This window comes from Fringilla coelebs (genome assembly GCF_963513975.1).
Source record: "Fringilla coelebs genome assembly, chromosome: 3".
Taxonomy (NCBI): Eukaryota; Metazoa; Chordata; class Aves; order Passeriformes; family Fringillidae; genus Fringilla; species Fringilla coelebs.
In genome coordinates this window covers 35,733,477-35,751,153 of record NC_140030.1, presented here as the reverse complement: position 1 = coordinate 35,751,153, position 17,677 = coordinate 35,733,477, and the positions used below count along the sequence as shown (strand labels likewise).

Genomic DNA, 17,677 nt, shown 5'->3' with positions numbered 1-17,677 from the left:
TTAGATTTTGAACATTTACAGGTGCATGTTTTTGCATCTCTGAGGTGTCTCTTGTTTAAAATAAAGAGCTGGCAAAGTGTAAATCACTTTCTAAATGGCTTTCTGTGAAAACTTCTGCAGGTGATAAAGAATCCCTTGAAACTGTACAGGCTGGGGACTGACTGGCTTCAGGTCAGCAGCTGTGACCTTCAGGTCAGCAGCTGTGCTTGCTGCAAAGGACCTGGGACCATAGTAGGCTCTGAGCTGAGTATGAGCCATCAGTGGCAGCTTAAAACACCAACTGGGCTGTAGTGAGAGGAGCAGAGAAAATCAAGGAAAGTGATTATTTGCCTTCACTGGATGCTCTTTGGATGGCATCTAGGATACTAATCCAGTTTTGGGCTCTTCTTGACAAGAAAGGGGAGCAGGTTCAACCAGAGGGCCATTAAGATGATTGGGGCTGGAGGAGGTGACTGTGTTCAACTCAGGAGGTTTTCAGCACCACCTTGGATACAGCCCTGAGCATCATGATCTGAGCTTGTTTGGAGCAGGGCTAAGACAACCCAAAGTCATTTGTGCCTGAATTGTTCTTCCATTTTTGTAGCCAACAAAGAAAATAGAAATGCGGGACCCTAATACAATTATATCATACATGTTTTTTGTTTGGCTTATGATTACAAGGTTTTGGTTTTGGCGCTAATGGGCTTTTGACTCTGTAACCCAAATTCTCTTTTGGCTCTGCCATCACCTGAGGGGTGACATTTTTTCTGCCTCTACATAGGAAGGTTTCTCTTTGGTTTTAGTCCTTGTGGACCCGACTGCAGAGTGTTAAGGCAGGTGTTAGAAGCAGAGCATAGTTAACTTGATCCTTTTGTTGGTGGTATAATCGTCCCATAGAACTGGGCTTCATACACTGTGACTTGAAAGTCACACTGCCTTGCTGTATTTATTGCAATGAAAAAATTATAATGGGAATGAGTTGGCAATAAATGTGTTAACTGTGTTGTTTATGGCATTTAGTTCCATGTGTTTTACCTTGGCAGAAGAATGAGGACACTGTCAGCTCGCCTAGAGAATTTTAGATTATTTCTTAATAGTTCATTTTATGGTTCAAACCAGAACATATAAGCAAATTACTATGTTTGATGGTTGTCTGTAATAAACTTTTGGGGGGGGAAGGGGGAATAGAACAGTTTTGGTTTGATTTTGAAATTATTTTTTAGGTGGACATTCCAACGGTTGTAACGAAGAAGATGCTCAAGGCAGCAATGAAACACATTGAAGTAATAGCCAAGGCTAGGCAAAAAGGTAATGTCAAGACTTAATATGTTGTCAGTTTCAAAGGCCAACTATGAATATTTTTTTATGCATGTTTGAGATTATATTACTTTGTCTTTTTATCCTTATGGCCTCTGTTTTTAAAAATGAGATCCTTTTGCATTTTTCTTCTTGTGGTTGCAAAGGCAGATAGGGAAAAAGTTACAGTACATATTTGTATTCTCTGTTTTGATTTTTATTGCCCCACAATAAAAATACTAAATTTCTCTGTCTGTACAGGGGTGAACAGGAATATGGGTTTTTGTCTATTTAGAGCAATCAAAATAATTTAGGAATGCTTCTTGAAGTTTTTCCTTTATATTCCAGATGAGCAGTTATAGATGAAAGGATTTGTACATCTGCACTGTACCTCATAGCTCTTATAGATAGAATGATTTCAAATCTGCATTAGTGAACTTGTAATATGTTGAAAAGCCATGGAGAGAGTTTGAGCAAAAACATATTTGTTATCCAAGATAAGAGTATCTTCATAAGCCTAATGTAAAAATTATATTTAAACTGCACAGAGAAGAAATACTTGGAAGCACTGACTGTTATTATTTTTTTCACTGGCTGTGTTCCACAGTGCTGTATCTACTAAATGTGGTTTCATTCAGTTTTTAAGTGTTGATGTTTACTTTAACTGGAGTCATGAACTTTTCTTCTTTCCCTCTAAACGTCTGCTTGATGTCCATGAATACAAGCCATTGGCCCTGTGAGTGGTGCTAATGATTAAGATGAGTAATGAGACATAGTGTAATCACCTTGGATGTCTTTCATGGCACAACAGCAATTTCAAGATAGTAGATAATCTTGCAGTGCTATTTACGCCAAATTTTGTGTTTGCTTTGATTTCTACCAAGGAGTTGGAAACACTTTTCTTTAGCGGTAAAGAGCTGTATTTTAGATGTACAGCATTGAAAATACAGCCATTTTTTCTCAGTGTTTTTAAAAAAAGACTTGTTTCCTAAGGGTAGATGTGTGAAGTAGCGACTGAAAATTACTTTTAGTAGCACTTTCTAGTAAACATTGCTAAAGCAGCTGCCACAAAACATGGTTCAGAGGCAGCTTTCAGACCCTGCTTTGGTTGCTAGTTGGGCCTAGCCTTCTCTGCTTATTTTCTAAATCCTTTTCAAGTGGATTGCTTTTAGAAGGTATTTCCTTTTCTCCTGCTCTTGTTACCCTTACCTCTCTTAGTAATTCCTATTTGCACAGACACCTCCACAATTCATTACCTGTCCTCGCTAGAAGGTGCATTCCTTCTCTCTGCTTTTAGTGACACCAGCTAGGCAGATTTATCAGGTGATATATATTCCTGCATCCCCTCTGTCAGCTGATACCACTCAGGGGTTTTGGCTGTGAAGGCCAAGCCAGCAGGCTTCTCTCATATGTTGGGAAAAAGCTTTAACTTTGAGGGTATCTGAGGAATATATTACATACCTCAGTATGCCTGGTGGCGGTGTTGGCATGAGGCTGTGCCACATTGCTAGTTCAGCTAGGTGTGATTTATAGCAGCTCAGTTCTTGCCTTTGAAGTGATCTGAAGAAATGTAACATTGCTGCTTCTGATTAATATCTATAGTTTTTAATCTGATAAAGAGGTATTCTTTCAATTCCACCATAATTTAAGAGGCAGCACACTGGCAGATCCTCCTGCAGGCTTTGGCTTGATACGCCCTGTGTTTAAAGTGTATGTTACTTCACATTTGTTTTTAAGTGTTCTAAGCAGGAAACAGATACTACAGGATTGAGCAAAAGTTTACATTGATTTCAAATTGTGTTGTAGACCAAAAAAATGGGAGATCATGAGGAAGGTCAGGAAAAAGGCAATTAGAGGCAGACTTTGCACAATGCAGTTTTTTTGAGAACCCAGATGCGGAGTTTTTATATTTCATTTTTATATATATAAAAATTTGTATATGTAAATAAAAGTTTTTATTATTTTTATATATTTATATATAACGATAAATGAGAAAGCATTCTGGATACCATGCAAACTGCAATTGTTTGGTGAAGGAATTCTTATTTCAGTGTGAGGTCTTTTTTTTACATATCATAGCTTCAAAGTCTAAGCCAAGGTTCTTTTGAAAAGCTTCAACATTTTGTCCCTTCGGCAGTTGTGTGTGTACTACAAATACTAACTTTTTAGCTCAAACAAAAAACAATTGCCTTTTGTTTACCAGCAAGAAAAAGCTGAAACAACTCTGCAATGCTGTTTTTTACTTTCAGTAAAAAATGCAGAATTTTTGCAGCAAGCTGCTTTAGAAGAATATGGACCAGAACTGCATGTTGCTTTGAGAAGCCGAAGAGATGAACTTCACTACTTAAGAAAACTTACTGAACTTCTTTTTCCTTATATTTTGCCCCCAAAGTCAACAGAGTGCAGGTATATAAATTACTTAGAATTATGTTTTTTAAATTTTTAAAATTGTGTTATGTAGTACAATAATTTTGGAAAGTGAAGGAATGAATGAACTTCACAGTCATCTTCCTTCTTACCCCTTTTTCATGATTTTTTTGGATTTGTCTTTAAAATAGCATGCTTACATTATTATTAAATCCTAAAATATTTCCCAGTAGTTTATGACAGAATTGGAATCTTCACTTAGAAATTTATGTAATCTAATATTGCTTTGGATTTTTATTTTCTTTCTTCTATTTTCTTTTCAGATCCCTGGCCCTTCTCATTAGAGAGATTCTCCCTGGTTCAGTTTTCCTTCCCTCAATGGATTTCTTAGCTGACCCTGTAAGACTTTGGAGTACAAGAATGATCTTAATTTATTCAAAATGATTGTTTACCTACTGAACATGTTGTGGTAAAGCAAATGATGTGCAATGACTTACTTGCTGTGCATTTTGACTAGATAAAAGAAAAATAAATCTTGTGGCCAATTGTTTTGTTTGTTCATATGAGTTAACTCACTGAACTGACTGAAATAACAGTATTGGTGTGGTCCTTTAAGTATGTATTTTTCGTATTACAGCTCCTGTCAAATGGGAGGATGCTGTGCTAGTGTAAACATCTACAAGTTGCTATTGCTACATTTAAAAAGGGCTGGATTACTTGAACTCAAGCTCTTTTGATCTCTACAGCAGTCTTAAATAACCAGCTTTTTTTGCAGCTGTGTTGAAATCAACTTTTTCCCCTCAATTCTGCAAATCAGGGGGCATTTATTTCTGAAGCTCCAACCTGCCATCCTTGTTTTCATATATGCATGTATTTTAATAGGCAGAATGGCAGTGCTTATGCAGGCATCACCTGGCTGCAAACAATAAGTACTGTAGTGTGGAAGTATTACTTGTTCATTAGATCTGCACTTAGAGTAAAAATACTTTGGAGGCCTTTCTTCCACTGGGTAAAGAATATTTCTGTGCAGGTCTCTTCAGAAATTCCCTGACTTGTAAAAACTTGAGACCATTGAAGTTCAGTTCTCAAATGTGTATTGCCAGGCTTTGCTTTTTTAAAAGTATTAAAATACTCATGTTTAAACTTGGCTAAAACATAGCACTGAAATTATTTTAATCTATTTTGTTGAGTTTCTTTAATAATAATTTTATTTGTTGTGTTGTGTTTCTTGCAGGATACTGTCAACCATTTACTGCTGATCTTCATTGATGATAGTCCAGTGAGTACTGACAAAGTTCAAACAGTGGCATTTTGATCACCCATGAAAGAAGCTTTCTTACCCAGTTGTCATTTTTTTCTGCAGCCTGAGATAGCAACTGAGCCTACTTCTTCATTGGTTCCATTCCTTCAGAAATTTGCTGAGCCAAGAAATAAAAAACCATCTGTAAGCAAAGGCAACATTTACGTCCTTTCCTGTTTTGAATAAGTGTTTTACTGTACCTGCTGATTTTGTTCTACAGCTCTTTGTGTTATTTATGTACTGCCTGAAAGTTTGAAAGTTGGCTGACTGCATTTTTAACCTACTCAGGTACTGAAACTGGAGCTAAAGGAGATCAGAGATCAGCAGGACCTTTTATTTCGGTTTATGAACTTCCTGAAACAGGAAGGGGCTGTCCATGTGCTGCAGTTCTGCCTGGCTGTGGGTAAGATTACAGACATGTGCTGATGTTACTTGATGATATGGAAATCATTCTAATGGAACACTGCAATTTGCATTTGGATAATTTAGGAAGAAAAAATCATTCATATGCCAGGAACAACCTCATGAATTTATCCTTACTGTGATAAAGAATAATTTCTTCTAATTGCAATATATTTTTAGCAATAACTTTATGAACAGATCTGAATTATAGTTAATAAGAAGGCAGCTGTCTTATTACCTCAGATTTTGAGGTGTCCTATGTTTCTTTTACTTTTGAAGTTTTGCAAATTACTTACCTAATGGAAAATGAGTTGATGTTATAGGGTGCTTCAAGATGTTACTTGTTTGCCAAGTTGATCAAGAAATGCTTTTTTCTTTCCTTTATTTCTCAGAGGAATTCAATGACCGAATTTTGAGACCAGAACTCTCAGATACTGAAAAGATGTCTCTTCATGATGAAGTACAGAAAATTTATAAAACCTACTGTTTGGATGAAAGCATTGACAAAATTAGATTTGACCCTTTCATTGTGGAAGAGATTCAAAGAAGTAAGTTGGAATTTGAAAGGAATGATGTACATTGGAATTTAAACAACATTCTCTAATAAAGTGAAAAGAAATTTTGCTGAGTATCATCAAACTTTTTTTTGCCAATTTTAAACATTATTCCCGTGCTATATTGTGCTTAATCCTTTTTTGTCAATTTATTTATGTTTTTTGTTTATAAAACTTGGAGTAACTTGCAAAATAATCACAAACTCTGACCAGGAGAAAACATGAACTTTATATGCCTGTATGTATATCTCTCTCTATTAATACCTCAATATTTTTTAATAGTTGCTGAAGGTCCATATAAGGATGTTGTGAAACTTCAGACCATGCGGTGTCTTTTTGAAGCTTATGAGCACGTCCTGTCTCTGCTTGAGAATGTTTTTACTCCCATGTTCTGTCACAGTGATGAGGTAAGCTGAAAGATTGGAGGAGTGATCTTAAAAGTGAGATTGTATTTTTTTAGGATACGCTCTTTACAACAGTCATGTGTATGTGGAACTGAAAAATATGGCTTCATTTTCCACTTCAGTTGACATTCTAGAGCTGCACCATTCTCAGTAGGAAAATAAAATTCATTCTAGTCCAATGCATCATCACAGAATAAAAGGACAATGTCATGTTTTTGATGTAACAATTTGTGTATATTACAAAATCCTCTCCACCCCGTCTTTATGATTGCAAATTTGGTGCAAAAGTAATCTGCCTGATAGATGTAGAACTCAATCTCCTCATTTACTTTTAAGAATATATTGGGTGGGTAGTTGCCTTACTTGGCATTAATAAAAAGAACATTTCTCAAAAATGGTTTTGATGGTCATCTCTCACATGATAGCTATAATGCTTCAAATGCTTGATTTTTTTAACGAAGAGGAGACATGGATTTTGGTACTTAATTTTATTTCTGCTTTGTGGTTTTAATCCCATGATTATGTAAGTTTAAGTAAATAGTCCTAGTCTCATGTATTGATTATTGTGTGGTCTGTCCTTTTCCAGTTTAAAATTCTAACTGCTAGATTATGGTCAGTTTGGCTTTTCCTTCAGTTCTCATTTCCTGAATTTTGCAATGCTTTTGCACAGTAGCCTTTACCTCAGTTAATCCAGTGTTTCTTTTGATACCTTATTTGTCTGCTACAGTACTTCAGACACCTTTTAAGAGGAGCAGAGTCACCAACCCGCAATTCTAAGTTTAACAGGTAGGTATGGTAGAACTTTTAAGTGGTTTTCTTTGATTTTTAAATTAAACCATCAAAATATTAAACTGTAGGAATTTTGTTATTGCCTGGTATTAATATGACTAATTTTTAGCTCTGCTTTTTTGTTTTTAAATTAGCAAATTGCATATTTAAGATGCCAGCAGTATTATACAAGATGTCTCTTCTCTTGAAGTATTTTACATTCAAGAATGTAGAATGTGATTTTGACCTCAACATTTGAGAAGAGGGAAGGGAAAAAAAATAAGCAGTGAGAATAAGATTATGTGAAAATAAAGTGGTGATTTAATCGACTGTGTATATGTAATACCATTTTAGTGGTGCCAAGCTGTGTCTCCTTGGATTTCAGATGTTACAGGGATAGGTACAGTGTACCCTATGCCAAACCAGCTTGGTTATTTCATGGGAATCTCCTCTTACTGTGACATGGAGGGTTTGCCACTTCTCCTAGATCAAATGTGTTTTCTGTCCCTCACTCCATTGCAGAAATGCAGCGTCAGAAGCCTTGTTTCTGAGCATGGGCCATATTCTTATAGTCCAGACCCCCTTCAGGCTCCTTACTTACAGTCCAGACCCCCTTCAGGCTCCTTACTTACGGTCCAGACCCCCTTCAGGCTCCTTACAGCCTGTGGAGAAGAGCCTCTCCTGTGGTGGGGATGTGGTGATCTTCCACTGTGGACTTGGGCTGGGTTGATAAACATTGAGGTCTCAAAATTTCTTGTGTTTCACATTTTGTTGGATGGCTCTGACAGTCGTGGACTAGCCCATCTGAATTTCTCTTATGGTCTGGCCAAAAGAAGGAAAGCATCAGTGAGACAATCTTTAATTTGGATAGGCTTTCTTTCTTGATATGAAGTAAGATCCATGGTACTCTGGAAGATGCTAAAGCTTGTCCTCTTCTAGAGGAGTAACACTCATTCATTTAACCTTTCTTGCTTTCATTAGAGTTACACCTGACAGTAAACTCCTGTTTCACAGCTTACTGTGAGATTCGAATTACCGGCACATACCTTTCTTCCCTGCTCCTGTTCTTCAAAATAGCATGGTTGTTCTCTTTATTATGTCTCCATGGGTGACATATTTTATGTCATCTTTATAGTTTTTGTAGGTCCAGGACTGGAGCTTTGGTGTAGTGCTGTCTCATAGTGGTGCTGGCAAGCTTTTGTGTCTTAACAAAGAGGCATGGGATGAAAGCAGCAAGCCCAAACTGCATTCCTTTCCCACATAGTACTCCTGGCAGGGTGACCTTTAAGACACTTCAGCTTCTGTTGAGGATGGCTCCGGGGTTTCACCTAGACCTTTAAATCTGCCTTCTGGCTTCTTTCCCCAAATTATTTGTGTCAGGGGTTAGGAGCATTCTGTTGTACTCTTCTTAAATCTAGTTAAAATATGAAAACATGCAGGGCATCTCTTTGCTGCTTGGTTTTTAAAAACAGAAAGGGAGAAGTTACAGGCCATTGCTGCCTGGAGTTTTTGAAATGCATCTCTGGTTACAAAATAAATTTTCTTTGGCGGCTGTTGCAGCATATTCTCAAACAGCATCCATAGCTTTACTGAAAATGTATGTGGTTTACATTTTAGAACAATTTGAATGCTCTCAGTATATATGCTGATTTACAATACAAGATACTGTGTGTTCCAGAGGTGGGGCCTCAGTGATTATTTCCATGAAACAGAGGTCCTATCTTGCAAGTAGTTTGCCTGTTGCTTTGGAATTTCCCTGTGCAGAATTATGTACAGTCACTTGTGAAAGGGTGGGGGAAAAATCAAAGTTTCTCACACAATTATTCCAGATGTTATTCCATATATTTTGTCCTGCCTTCTTATTCTAGCATTAGTTCCACTTGAAAGTAATTACATGCAAAGAGATGAGTTTTGTTTCCCATATTTTTGATGTGCTCTGCTATGGCTACTGTGTGTGTATTCCTTAGGTACTGCTGGTTAAAAAATCAGATCAAGAAGCAGGTATGAAATCCCAGTGGAACGTGCATGAGGGTAATGTGTTGAAACATTTCCCTTATTTCAAGACAAGAAAATTACAGTTTCTAGAAAATATAGGTGGAAAGGTAGGAAGAAGTGACACCTGTGTAATTTTTGGTTTGAATCACTTCTTTGAACTGTACAGAACAATCATAGCTTTTTGCAGACAGGACAAATAATGTGCAGTGAAAACTGCAAAGGCAGTAGGTGGGCAGTGCCAAGGGTTTCTGGAGTGTAAAGAAGTCACATTGAGGGTATTCTGACAACTTCTGATAACTAACTGGGGTTGTCATGAGTTTCACCTCTGTAACTGATGTTTTTAACCTAATATTTACTGTGTGTGGCCCATGATAACTGGTGTTTCGAGTTCTAGTTCTGTCAGCTTAATTTGGGTAGCATGGAAGAGACAACAAGAATTCCCTCTCCCTCTCTCACATTTATGTATTTATAATACAGTACTACATTACTTAAATGTAGTCTGTGTTGAAAGTCTTAACAAAGAAAGAAAAGCTGTTATGTAGTATGAATTCCCAGATTTCTGGATTTCTATATATCTGTCAATTTTACGAGAACTACTAATAGAAATAGAGAGGCCCTGGTCTCTCATATTAAAATAGCAGTGAAATTAAATCATTTTTTAAGTTAAAGGACGACATAGAAAAGATTCTAACAATTTCAGGGAGTTGTTAGGAGAAAAACCCATGGAATTAAGTCTGTGAAAAGTTCTATGCAATGTAATAGTCATCATCATTTCTAATCTGCTAGGTTATATTTCCAGTTTCATGGTTTATACAGCCAAAGGCAGTGTAAGATGTCTCACAGTCAGATTCTTCTGTGAAACAAAATCTAAAATTTTAATGTTTTTATCTCATGTTAGTTTGTCCAGAGTTCAGTAGCTCCAATGAATTAAAATCCTGTGTGTGGTGACAATGTTTATTGTTTATTCATTTAAACATCTTGATTGGAATTACTGGGTTGATGTCTGATGCATTGGTTCTATGTACCAGGTTATGTAGAATGTCAAAAATGCATGACAGTTCTTAAATTCTGAGAGATACAAATATTAAAAATTTTAACTTTTAATAGTGGCTCTTATTATACCTAATACATATATTATACTGTATTATATATGTATATACTATACTAATACAGATGGGAAGAGAGCATGTATTATTACACAAAGTGAGGCCACAGCCTTTTCATTGTATTGGCCAAATTAACTTGATTCCTACATGACCTCTGAATATAGCTAAGAGGAAAAGTTAGCTGGCTATTTGGCACTACAGATAACTCTAAGATGAGAGTTGTTCTCGATTAATTTGTGGTTGTTTGTGCTGAATCTCCTGAAAGTTTCAATAACTGATGTTTCAAATTCAAAGGCCAGGCTTGTGGTGATGAGATCAGTAGATACTGTTCACATTTCACTTTCTTGGGATTCCAGGTCAGGAACTCCTAATTGTACTACCTCTTTTCTTAACCCATGGTGTTGGTCGAAGCCTATTTTGTTGGGATAGGTTGGCCAGATTTGGTTTGGTTTGGTTTCTTTTGTTGTTTTGGTTTTGTTTTATTTTGATTTCCTCTTGGGCTCTGAGGTAATTTATTTGCCTGTTGTTGCAGAAGTAGCCTGAGTTTGGATGACTTACGGTAAGTCTATCTAACACTCAATAAATGTTGTGTGTTAGCTATGCTGCATATCTCATGACTTCATCATACAGTCTTTATAACAGTAATTAACTGTTCATTTTATTTGTAAAAGACATGACTGTCTTCTCTGGTCTGAGGTGCATTTCTCCTCACAAAAAACTTTACTCCCCATATCCTTTTCACATGTGTTTAGAAATTGCTTTATTACTAATTTCACGTTTGCATTACATTAATATTGTTTGCTGTACATTAACACTTTGCTGTTAACAGTCTGTCTGTTGGCATTTGTTTTGAAATATATTTCTAGAGCTTGAAACATTTTTTTAACTTGTGACTGGTAGCTGCTCCAAAATTTCTTTTACTCCATGTTATACTGTTATCCACTTAGGTGCATGTTTTATCTTGCAAGCTGTATCTGGACTGATCATTGTCTAACATCACTTGCAAATATAACCATTTTATGATTTTTAAGCACTCAAACCCAACAGTTGCCCAAATTAGTTCTCTCTGCAGCTTCTCTTATGACTGTCACAGGTTTGATGACAACATATGCTATTTTTTATAATTTGCTGTAGGTGGTATGTGACCACTCGTTAATGGCTTAGTGGCTGTCCAGTGGTTTGTTTTCTCATTATTTATGCCTCTTTAAATACATGGTATCCAAACTCAGAAAATAATCTTTTCCTCATGGACTTTTCCTTAGAATTTAACAGAGGATAAGTATGACATAGTTTGCTCATATTAGTTTTGAGGGGAAATTTTTCAACTTAATTTTTCAGGTTAAGAATCAAGGTTATTAGATGCTTTTATATTTTATGTGCCAGTTCAGTATGTTGAGCTATAACTTGCTTGATTGTTGAGAAATAAGGAGTTCTTGACTTACAAGTGCAGCTCATTGATTTTCAAGTGCAGCATTCCTCCTAAATGTGTATAGGGAGTTTAGTCAGCCAAAGGAAATGGTACTATGACTTCACATGCCTGTTAATATCTGCCTTGTCTGATATATACAACTGGTCTGGTCCTTCTTGACCCAGAGATGCTCACAGCATCATTCTTCAGCTGCACAGCCCTGGCTCCTCACCTGCCAAGATCTGTTCAGCGCACTGAATGAGGCAGGCATGCTGTGGGAAAATGATTTTGCAACCATCCATGGTTGAAGAATGACACAGTGCACAGTGGACTTCTTCAGTCTGCAATTCCTTGTTATAGAGTAAACAATAATTGTAATTTTTTTTTAGTGTTAGGTATGTGTTACTTTTGGAATGTTTGGGGAAAAAAATAAGTGTTCCAAGCTCTTGTTGTCACATCATTCTTCAGGAATGTTGGAGCCTGTAGACTCTGCACAGAGGGCCCTCCTGAGAAAGCAACTATAGAATGATGGTCTAATAATGCTATTATATGGATTAGCACTAGAGGGAGTGGGTTATTTTTCCATCAAGTTTTGGATGTATATATATTTGTTGACAGGACTTAACAAAAATCTTGTGTCTCTTTTAAACGTGCTACCTTCTGTCATCTTTGGTGATTTGTGTCTTGAACCTGCCCCTCTCCTAGTCCCATCTTTCCTTCTACCTAGTATGAAGGTCTTTCTTCTATTTCTGCTTAGCCAGTGAATCTATTAGATTTTCATCATGATACCTTTTGTATATATTTTTTTATTCCTCCATTTCTTTGAAACATCAAGTCAGCCTGTTGTCAGTCCATCCATCTTTGCTAAAATCCACACATTTCTTTTCCATGCTCATCTAATGTGATTTGGGATCAAGGGTTTTTGCCAAACCAGTTCTGTGTTCTCTCCATATATTGTGGAGGAGTGTCTGTGTACTCGCTCATTCACCGGTGTTTGTTCTGAATTTGTCACTTCCTGTGAAAATTCCCATCCTAGTTTGTTACTTGATACTTCTCCAGTTCAGTGATTGGTTTTTATCCACGTGGTGTAATCTTTGGGCTCTGTGCTGGGGCTGGAAAGGTTGGTTCCTGGCTGCCAGGTTGAGTTCTGGATGCATATCGCTCACTACAGGCACAGGTGAATGCAGCTTTCACCTGCATTGCTCAGTGTGGGGAAGAGCTGCTTTGAGACTGGAGTCCTCTTATCAAATCACTGACCTTATGCAAATCAGTGTTTTTGCTCAAACTCTTGAGAACTCCACTACTTTTCAGAGGAATGATGAAAACTCCCTTCAAGGTTAAGCCAGAGGTGTGAAATATCAGCCTTCCAGAAAAGCTAGTTTTGTCTGATTAAGGTTTGTGGTTTTTAGCCCAGTGTTGAAGCACTTGAACAAGATTCAGGTAAGGTCCCCTATGTGAAACAGCTCAGTTCAGCACAGTAGCATGTAGCAGACATTGTTCAAGAATGGAGTAAAATTGTTCAAATGCAGATTTAGACTGCAAGCAGCTAAGCAACCTTGTCATTGCGTAGACAAGATCATTAAGGTAGGTGGTGCCAGTGTGCTTTGGAGGTGATGATTAGATGAGATAGAAGAAGCAAAAAATTTGTAAAAGCAGTGGGTTATTTACGAAACTTCAGTCACGTACACAATCTGTGTAAGATTATAAACAGGAAGGTTATTAGTAACATGCACGTGCTTGCTTGGAGTCAGCAGCTGGTCTTGTCTGCATGGTTTTATGAATGACGAAAATGCTTTACCTGCTGATTGCTGCAGTTCTCTTTGTAATCCCTTCCAGAAGTCAGTAGTTTCTTGTTTTAAAGGAAAAAGAAACAGGATTTTTTTGTCCTCCAAAGTACTAGCTGTACATCTAATTGCAGTCTATAAATTGCTTTTGAATATTTGATTCTGAAGTTCACTTTATTGATTTTTAACTCTCTCAACTGTATATATTGAATCACCATAAGGAAGCTCAGGCTGATTCTACATTCAACAGAAACATTTTTCTTTCCAAAATTTCTAGCATTTCTATGCAAGACATAATCTTCAGTGACAGGACTTGTGTAAGGGCATAAGAATAATAAAAAATCTGCTTTCTCAGTGAGGAGTGTGCTTGCTGCCCAAGTATTTTTTTTAGTCCCATACCTGGTTTGTTGGCTTTTGGACATTTTGTCATAAGTGGCAAGACTTTAAAAACGCTTCATCTTTCAGTCAGACTGGCTCTTCAAGCCAGGATTCCTCAGTTGTATCTGTTTTCTCTCGTGCTTAGTCTTGCTCCTTGCACATTCCTTTTATATGTCTCTATTGCTTAAAAACTGAGATCTATCTTGAATGACATGTGCTTGTAAAATTCCATTTTAAAAATGCATCTCCACTTAGTAGAAGGATAAATATTTAAATACAAGTACAAGGAAAAGGACAAAGTTAATGACCTACTTGATGTGCATGCCTGTAGCAATACCCCAGTTTCGGCTGTCAAAACAAAGTTGTTTTACCTAGCTAATTGTTTATTCTGTGTCATGAATTGCTAGGATACTATTTTAAGAGTTTACTCGTGGTTAAGCATATGGGAATCCTGTGTCTCTTCAGAAGTGTAATCAAGAAAATTTGCTGGCTGATCAGAGAACGGATATACCATAAATGAATTTTAAATAAGTGGAACTGTAAATATGTTGGATACCTGTTTATAGAGTTGTTTCTCTTATCTGCAAATGGTGTGCAATGGCCTAATGAGCAGATGTGTAATAATATGCCTTGTGTTGTGAACTGTGGCGTCTGTAATCCTAGGACCACGCAAAAGAGAGGAGAATCATTTGGAATCAGCAAAATAGGGAACAAAATAAAAGGCGTATTCAAGAGTTCTGCAATGGAAGGAGCTATGTTGCCTAACTACAACTTAAATGAAGGAGAAGATGATTTTGTGAGTAAAGCCATTAAATTTTACTTGTAGTCTTTGTTGGGCTTTGATTTTTTTTTCTCCTTTGCTCATTTCTGATCAGAGAAATTTCATTATTCATTAAATAATTCATTTAATCAATAGTTCATTTTCATTAAATTTCTGCTTTCTTCGCTGCACAGTTTTCATGTGCTGGCTTCTGATGAAGTTGGCTTATCTTCCCTGTATTCATTCACAAGCCAAGGTCACATCCCCAGTGTCTGTGCTTCTGAGCTTATTGTTTTTGTACAGAGAAATACCAACAGTAGCAGTGTCAAATATTTTTATGAGCAATGACTTTTTGTCCAGTTCTGGTAGTAAGGTATGCACAAGACTGTGTGCATGGCTCTTCATCTGCAGCCTGCCACAAGGCCTTAAAACCATAAATAACATAGTGTAGAAATTGCTGTCAGGTTGGTCTGTGATGCAACATTCTCTCCATAGATCAGGAGCCAGTAGTCCTTTCTCGTTTGTCTTGGATGTCTCCCTCAGTTAAAGTTTTTCTTCTGTGCTAAACAGTTATGAGTAGAGCCAATGGTAGAATTTACTGAACGGGATATTGTTACCTGAACCACAGTTGGGGGACGAATGGAAAATTTGAAAAAGGGAAGAGGAGGGAATTGGTTTGAAGCAGAGGTAGACTGTACCAATTAAAATAGAACTGGAGCTCTCTGCATCCCTGCAGATTGAAGAAGGTGTTATGGTGATGGAAGATGATTCTCCTGAGGAGGCTGTTACCACCCCAAATACACCCCGCAACCTTGCTGCGTGGAAAATCAGCATCCCTTACGTTGATTTTTTTGATGATCCCTCCTTGGAAAGAAAAGACAGAAAGGAGAGAATTCCTGTATTCTGCATTGATGTAGAGAGAAACGATAGAAGGGCAGGTATGCAATGTTGCAGATCAACAGTGTCATTTGAAAGTGAACTCAGAATATTCTTTTGTGATGTGTTCTGTTGGCTCTTGCGAGTGTGTTTTGTATGTGCGTTCTTCTGATTTCAAAATAATGGCTTGAAAGTTCCAAGGAAATGAGTTTGAGAGATAAATGATCACATTAGCATTTGCAAGTCGAGAACTGACTCCTCAGCATGAATCAGTTCTATTTAGACTTCATGCCAAAATTTGAAATGTTCTCTTTCCAAAAATACTTATCTTAAAATTCATATTAATAAACACCTGTCATATTTTTTTCACCCACTCTGAAGTTTGAAATAATGAACAACAAATAATTTTTTATATAACCTTAAAATGAGTTCTTAGGAAATGAAAATGTTTTGGTTATTAGGAACCATCGTGGCGTGCAGTTAGTTTACCAGTATCTGGATAGCATTACATCCATTTGGAGTGGGTGGAAACAGCATTGTCCTAAGGCTGCTGGGATTTGTCTTAGTGAGACCAACACTTCCATAATAAGTAGAAAGTATTTAAGAAGCATTTAGTGATGTCTTGGTGATTGGATTAAGAATCATCAGCATTCAATTTGGTGGTGCAGAGGACTGTATTCAACAAGTATTATTTCTGTAAATCATTTGGTTCAATAGATCTAATCATTTGGTTGGAAAATAGATCTAATATAGTCAGCCATCATAAATGTTGAAGTTATGCAGGACTCCATTGTTTAGATTGTAGTGATCCCATAAATGATAATTTCCTTGCTAGTACCATATCTGTCTACCAATTATGCATTTTACTGTAACATTAAAAGTACCTTGAGGTTTATGTTACTACAAAATGGGACTAATGTCATTGAGGTTTTTCTTATGATAACCAGCATATGTTTGCTGTTGCTAATTTGTCTCCCAGATGCCATAAAACCTGGTTTATTTTTAACTTTTTTTTTTTTACCAGTTGGACATGAACCTGAACACTGGTCTGTCTACAGGAGGTATCTTGAATTCTATGTGCTTGAATCAAAACTTACGGAATTTCATGGTACGTTCTCTGTCATTTGGAAAGCCATTTTCCCCCTGCTGTGATTATTATTCATTACTTAGATTAAATTTAAAATAATGAAATCAGTGTTTACTGCACTGAAAGAATAATTTAAACTCCTTGATATCTTTACTAGGTACATTTCCTGATGCTCAGCTTCCCTCAAAGAGAATCATTGGTCCCAAGAACTATGAGTTCTTAAAATCCAAGCGAGAGGAGTTTCAGGAATATCTGCAGGTATCAAACAAACATTTGGAGCAAAGAATATTCTAAAACTAATGATATAAAACTAACAAAAGAATATATGCGGTTTTTTTGTTTGTTTCCAATGAACTTTATAGTTACAGAAAGGTTTCAGGTGGGCAATTTTAAAGTTACACATGACTCAAAACAGAAATCCCGTGCAAATGACAATATCTGTGTCAGTATAATACTCTTAGAGTATCTTTTTGCTATACAGAAATTGATTTTTTAAGGTTAGTTTTAAAGTACTTATACCTCCTTTGTTCCTTTTGTTTCAAAGAAACTTCTGCAACATCCAGAACTAAGTAACAGCCAGCTTTTAGCTGACTTCCTATCCCCTAATGGAGGAGAGACTCAGTTTCTTGATAAAATGTTGCCTGATGTGAATCTTGGTATGTAATATGCTACTTGTTTATGCTGACAAATAGGAATGCTATGGATGCTGTGATTGAATTCTGTGATTCTGTGATTGACAGTAATAATAAATAGATAAACTCTTGTGGGTATACGAAACAAGAACTCTGCTTCTTCACAGCCCCTAAAATTATAGCTCAGCAAGGAAGATATGCTGATACTTCTTCCTTGAAGAAAAAAGACATTTTGAAGTTTTGGAAAAAATTGCTTAAGTGGCTTTTGAATTTTTGTGTCAGCAAGCAAGATAAGGTTTCTCTTAATAAATTGCACCATTCAAGAAAATTTACAGTATTGTCACAAGTCAAATCTGCATGTGTCTGTCATTATTTGCAGATGAAATGGCATGAACACTTATAAAACTACCTTTGGATTTTAATTGATTAAACTCCTTTTATTTTTTATTCTGAAAACTCCAGTATTTGGTATTTCTAGTATTACATGCTGTGAAGATCTTTTCTGACATGAGCTTAATAGAATCTCTGAGTGTGATGCAGGCAGGTCAAGTGGAAATTGAGAAGTTCTAATGTCTAATGAC

The 17,677-nt window shown here is 36.6% G+C and overlaps 1 protein-coding gene across 4 annotated transcripts in view; it reads left to right on the top strand.

Moving 5' to 3' along the window:
- The window catches only part of SNX14 (sorting nexin 14), a 45,234-nt gene that overhangs the window by 15,197 nt on the left and 12,360 nt on the right, over positions 1–17,677 (top strand). For 2 of the 4 annotated variants that reach the window (XM_084203725.1, XM_084203722.1), the window contains exons 7-21: positions 1,203–1,287; positions 3,525–3,681; positions 3,966–4,041; positions 4,877–4,921; positions 5,006–5,086; positions 5,231–5,345; positions 5,737–5,892; positions 6,181–6,305; positions 7,030–7,088; positions 10,704–10,730; positions 14,405–14,537; positions 15,238–15,439; positions 16,402–16,485; positions 16,622–16,722; positions 17,009–17,120. In XM_084203725.1, coding sequence (XP_084059851.1) covers positions 1,203–1,287; positions 3,525–3,681; positions 3,966–4,041; positions 4,877–4,921; positions 5,006–5,086; positions 5,231–5,345; positions 5,737–5,892; positions 6,181–6,305; positions 7,030–7,088; positions 10,704–10,730; positions 14,405–14,537; positions 15,238–15,439; positions 16,402–16,485; positions 16,622–16,722; positions 17,009–17,120 — 1,558 coding nt within the window. The remainder of the gene's footprint in view (positions 1–1,202; positions 1,288–3,524; positions 3,682–3,965; positions 4,042–4,876; positions 4,922–5,005; positions 5,087–5,230; positions 5,346–5,736; positions 5,893–6,180; positions 6,306–7,029; positions 7,089–10,703; positions 10,731–14,404; positions 14,538–15,237; positions 15,440–16,401; positions 16,486–16,621; positions 16,723–17,008; positions 17,121–17,677) is intronic. The other 2 variants (XM_084203724.1, XM_084203723.1) reach the window with 1 other exon arrangement.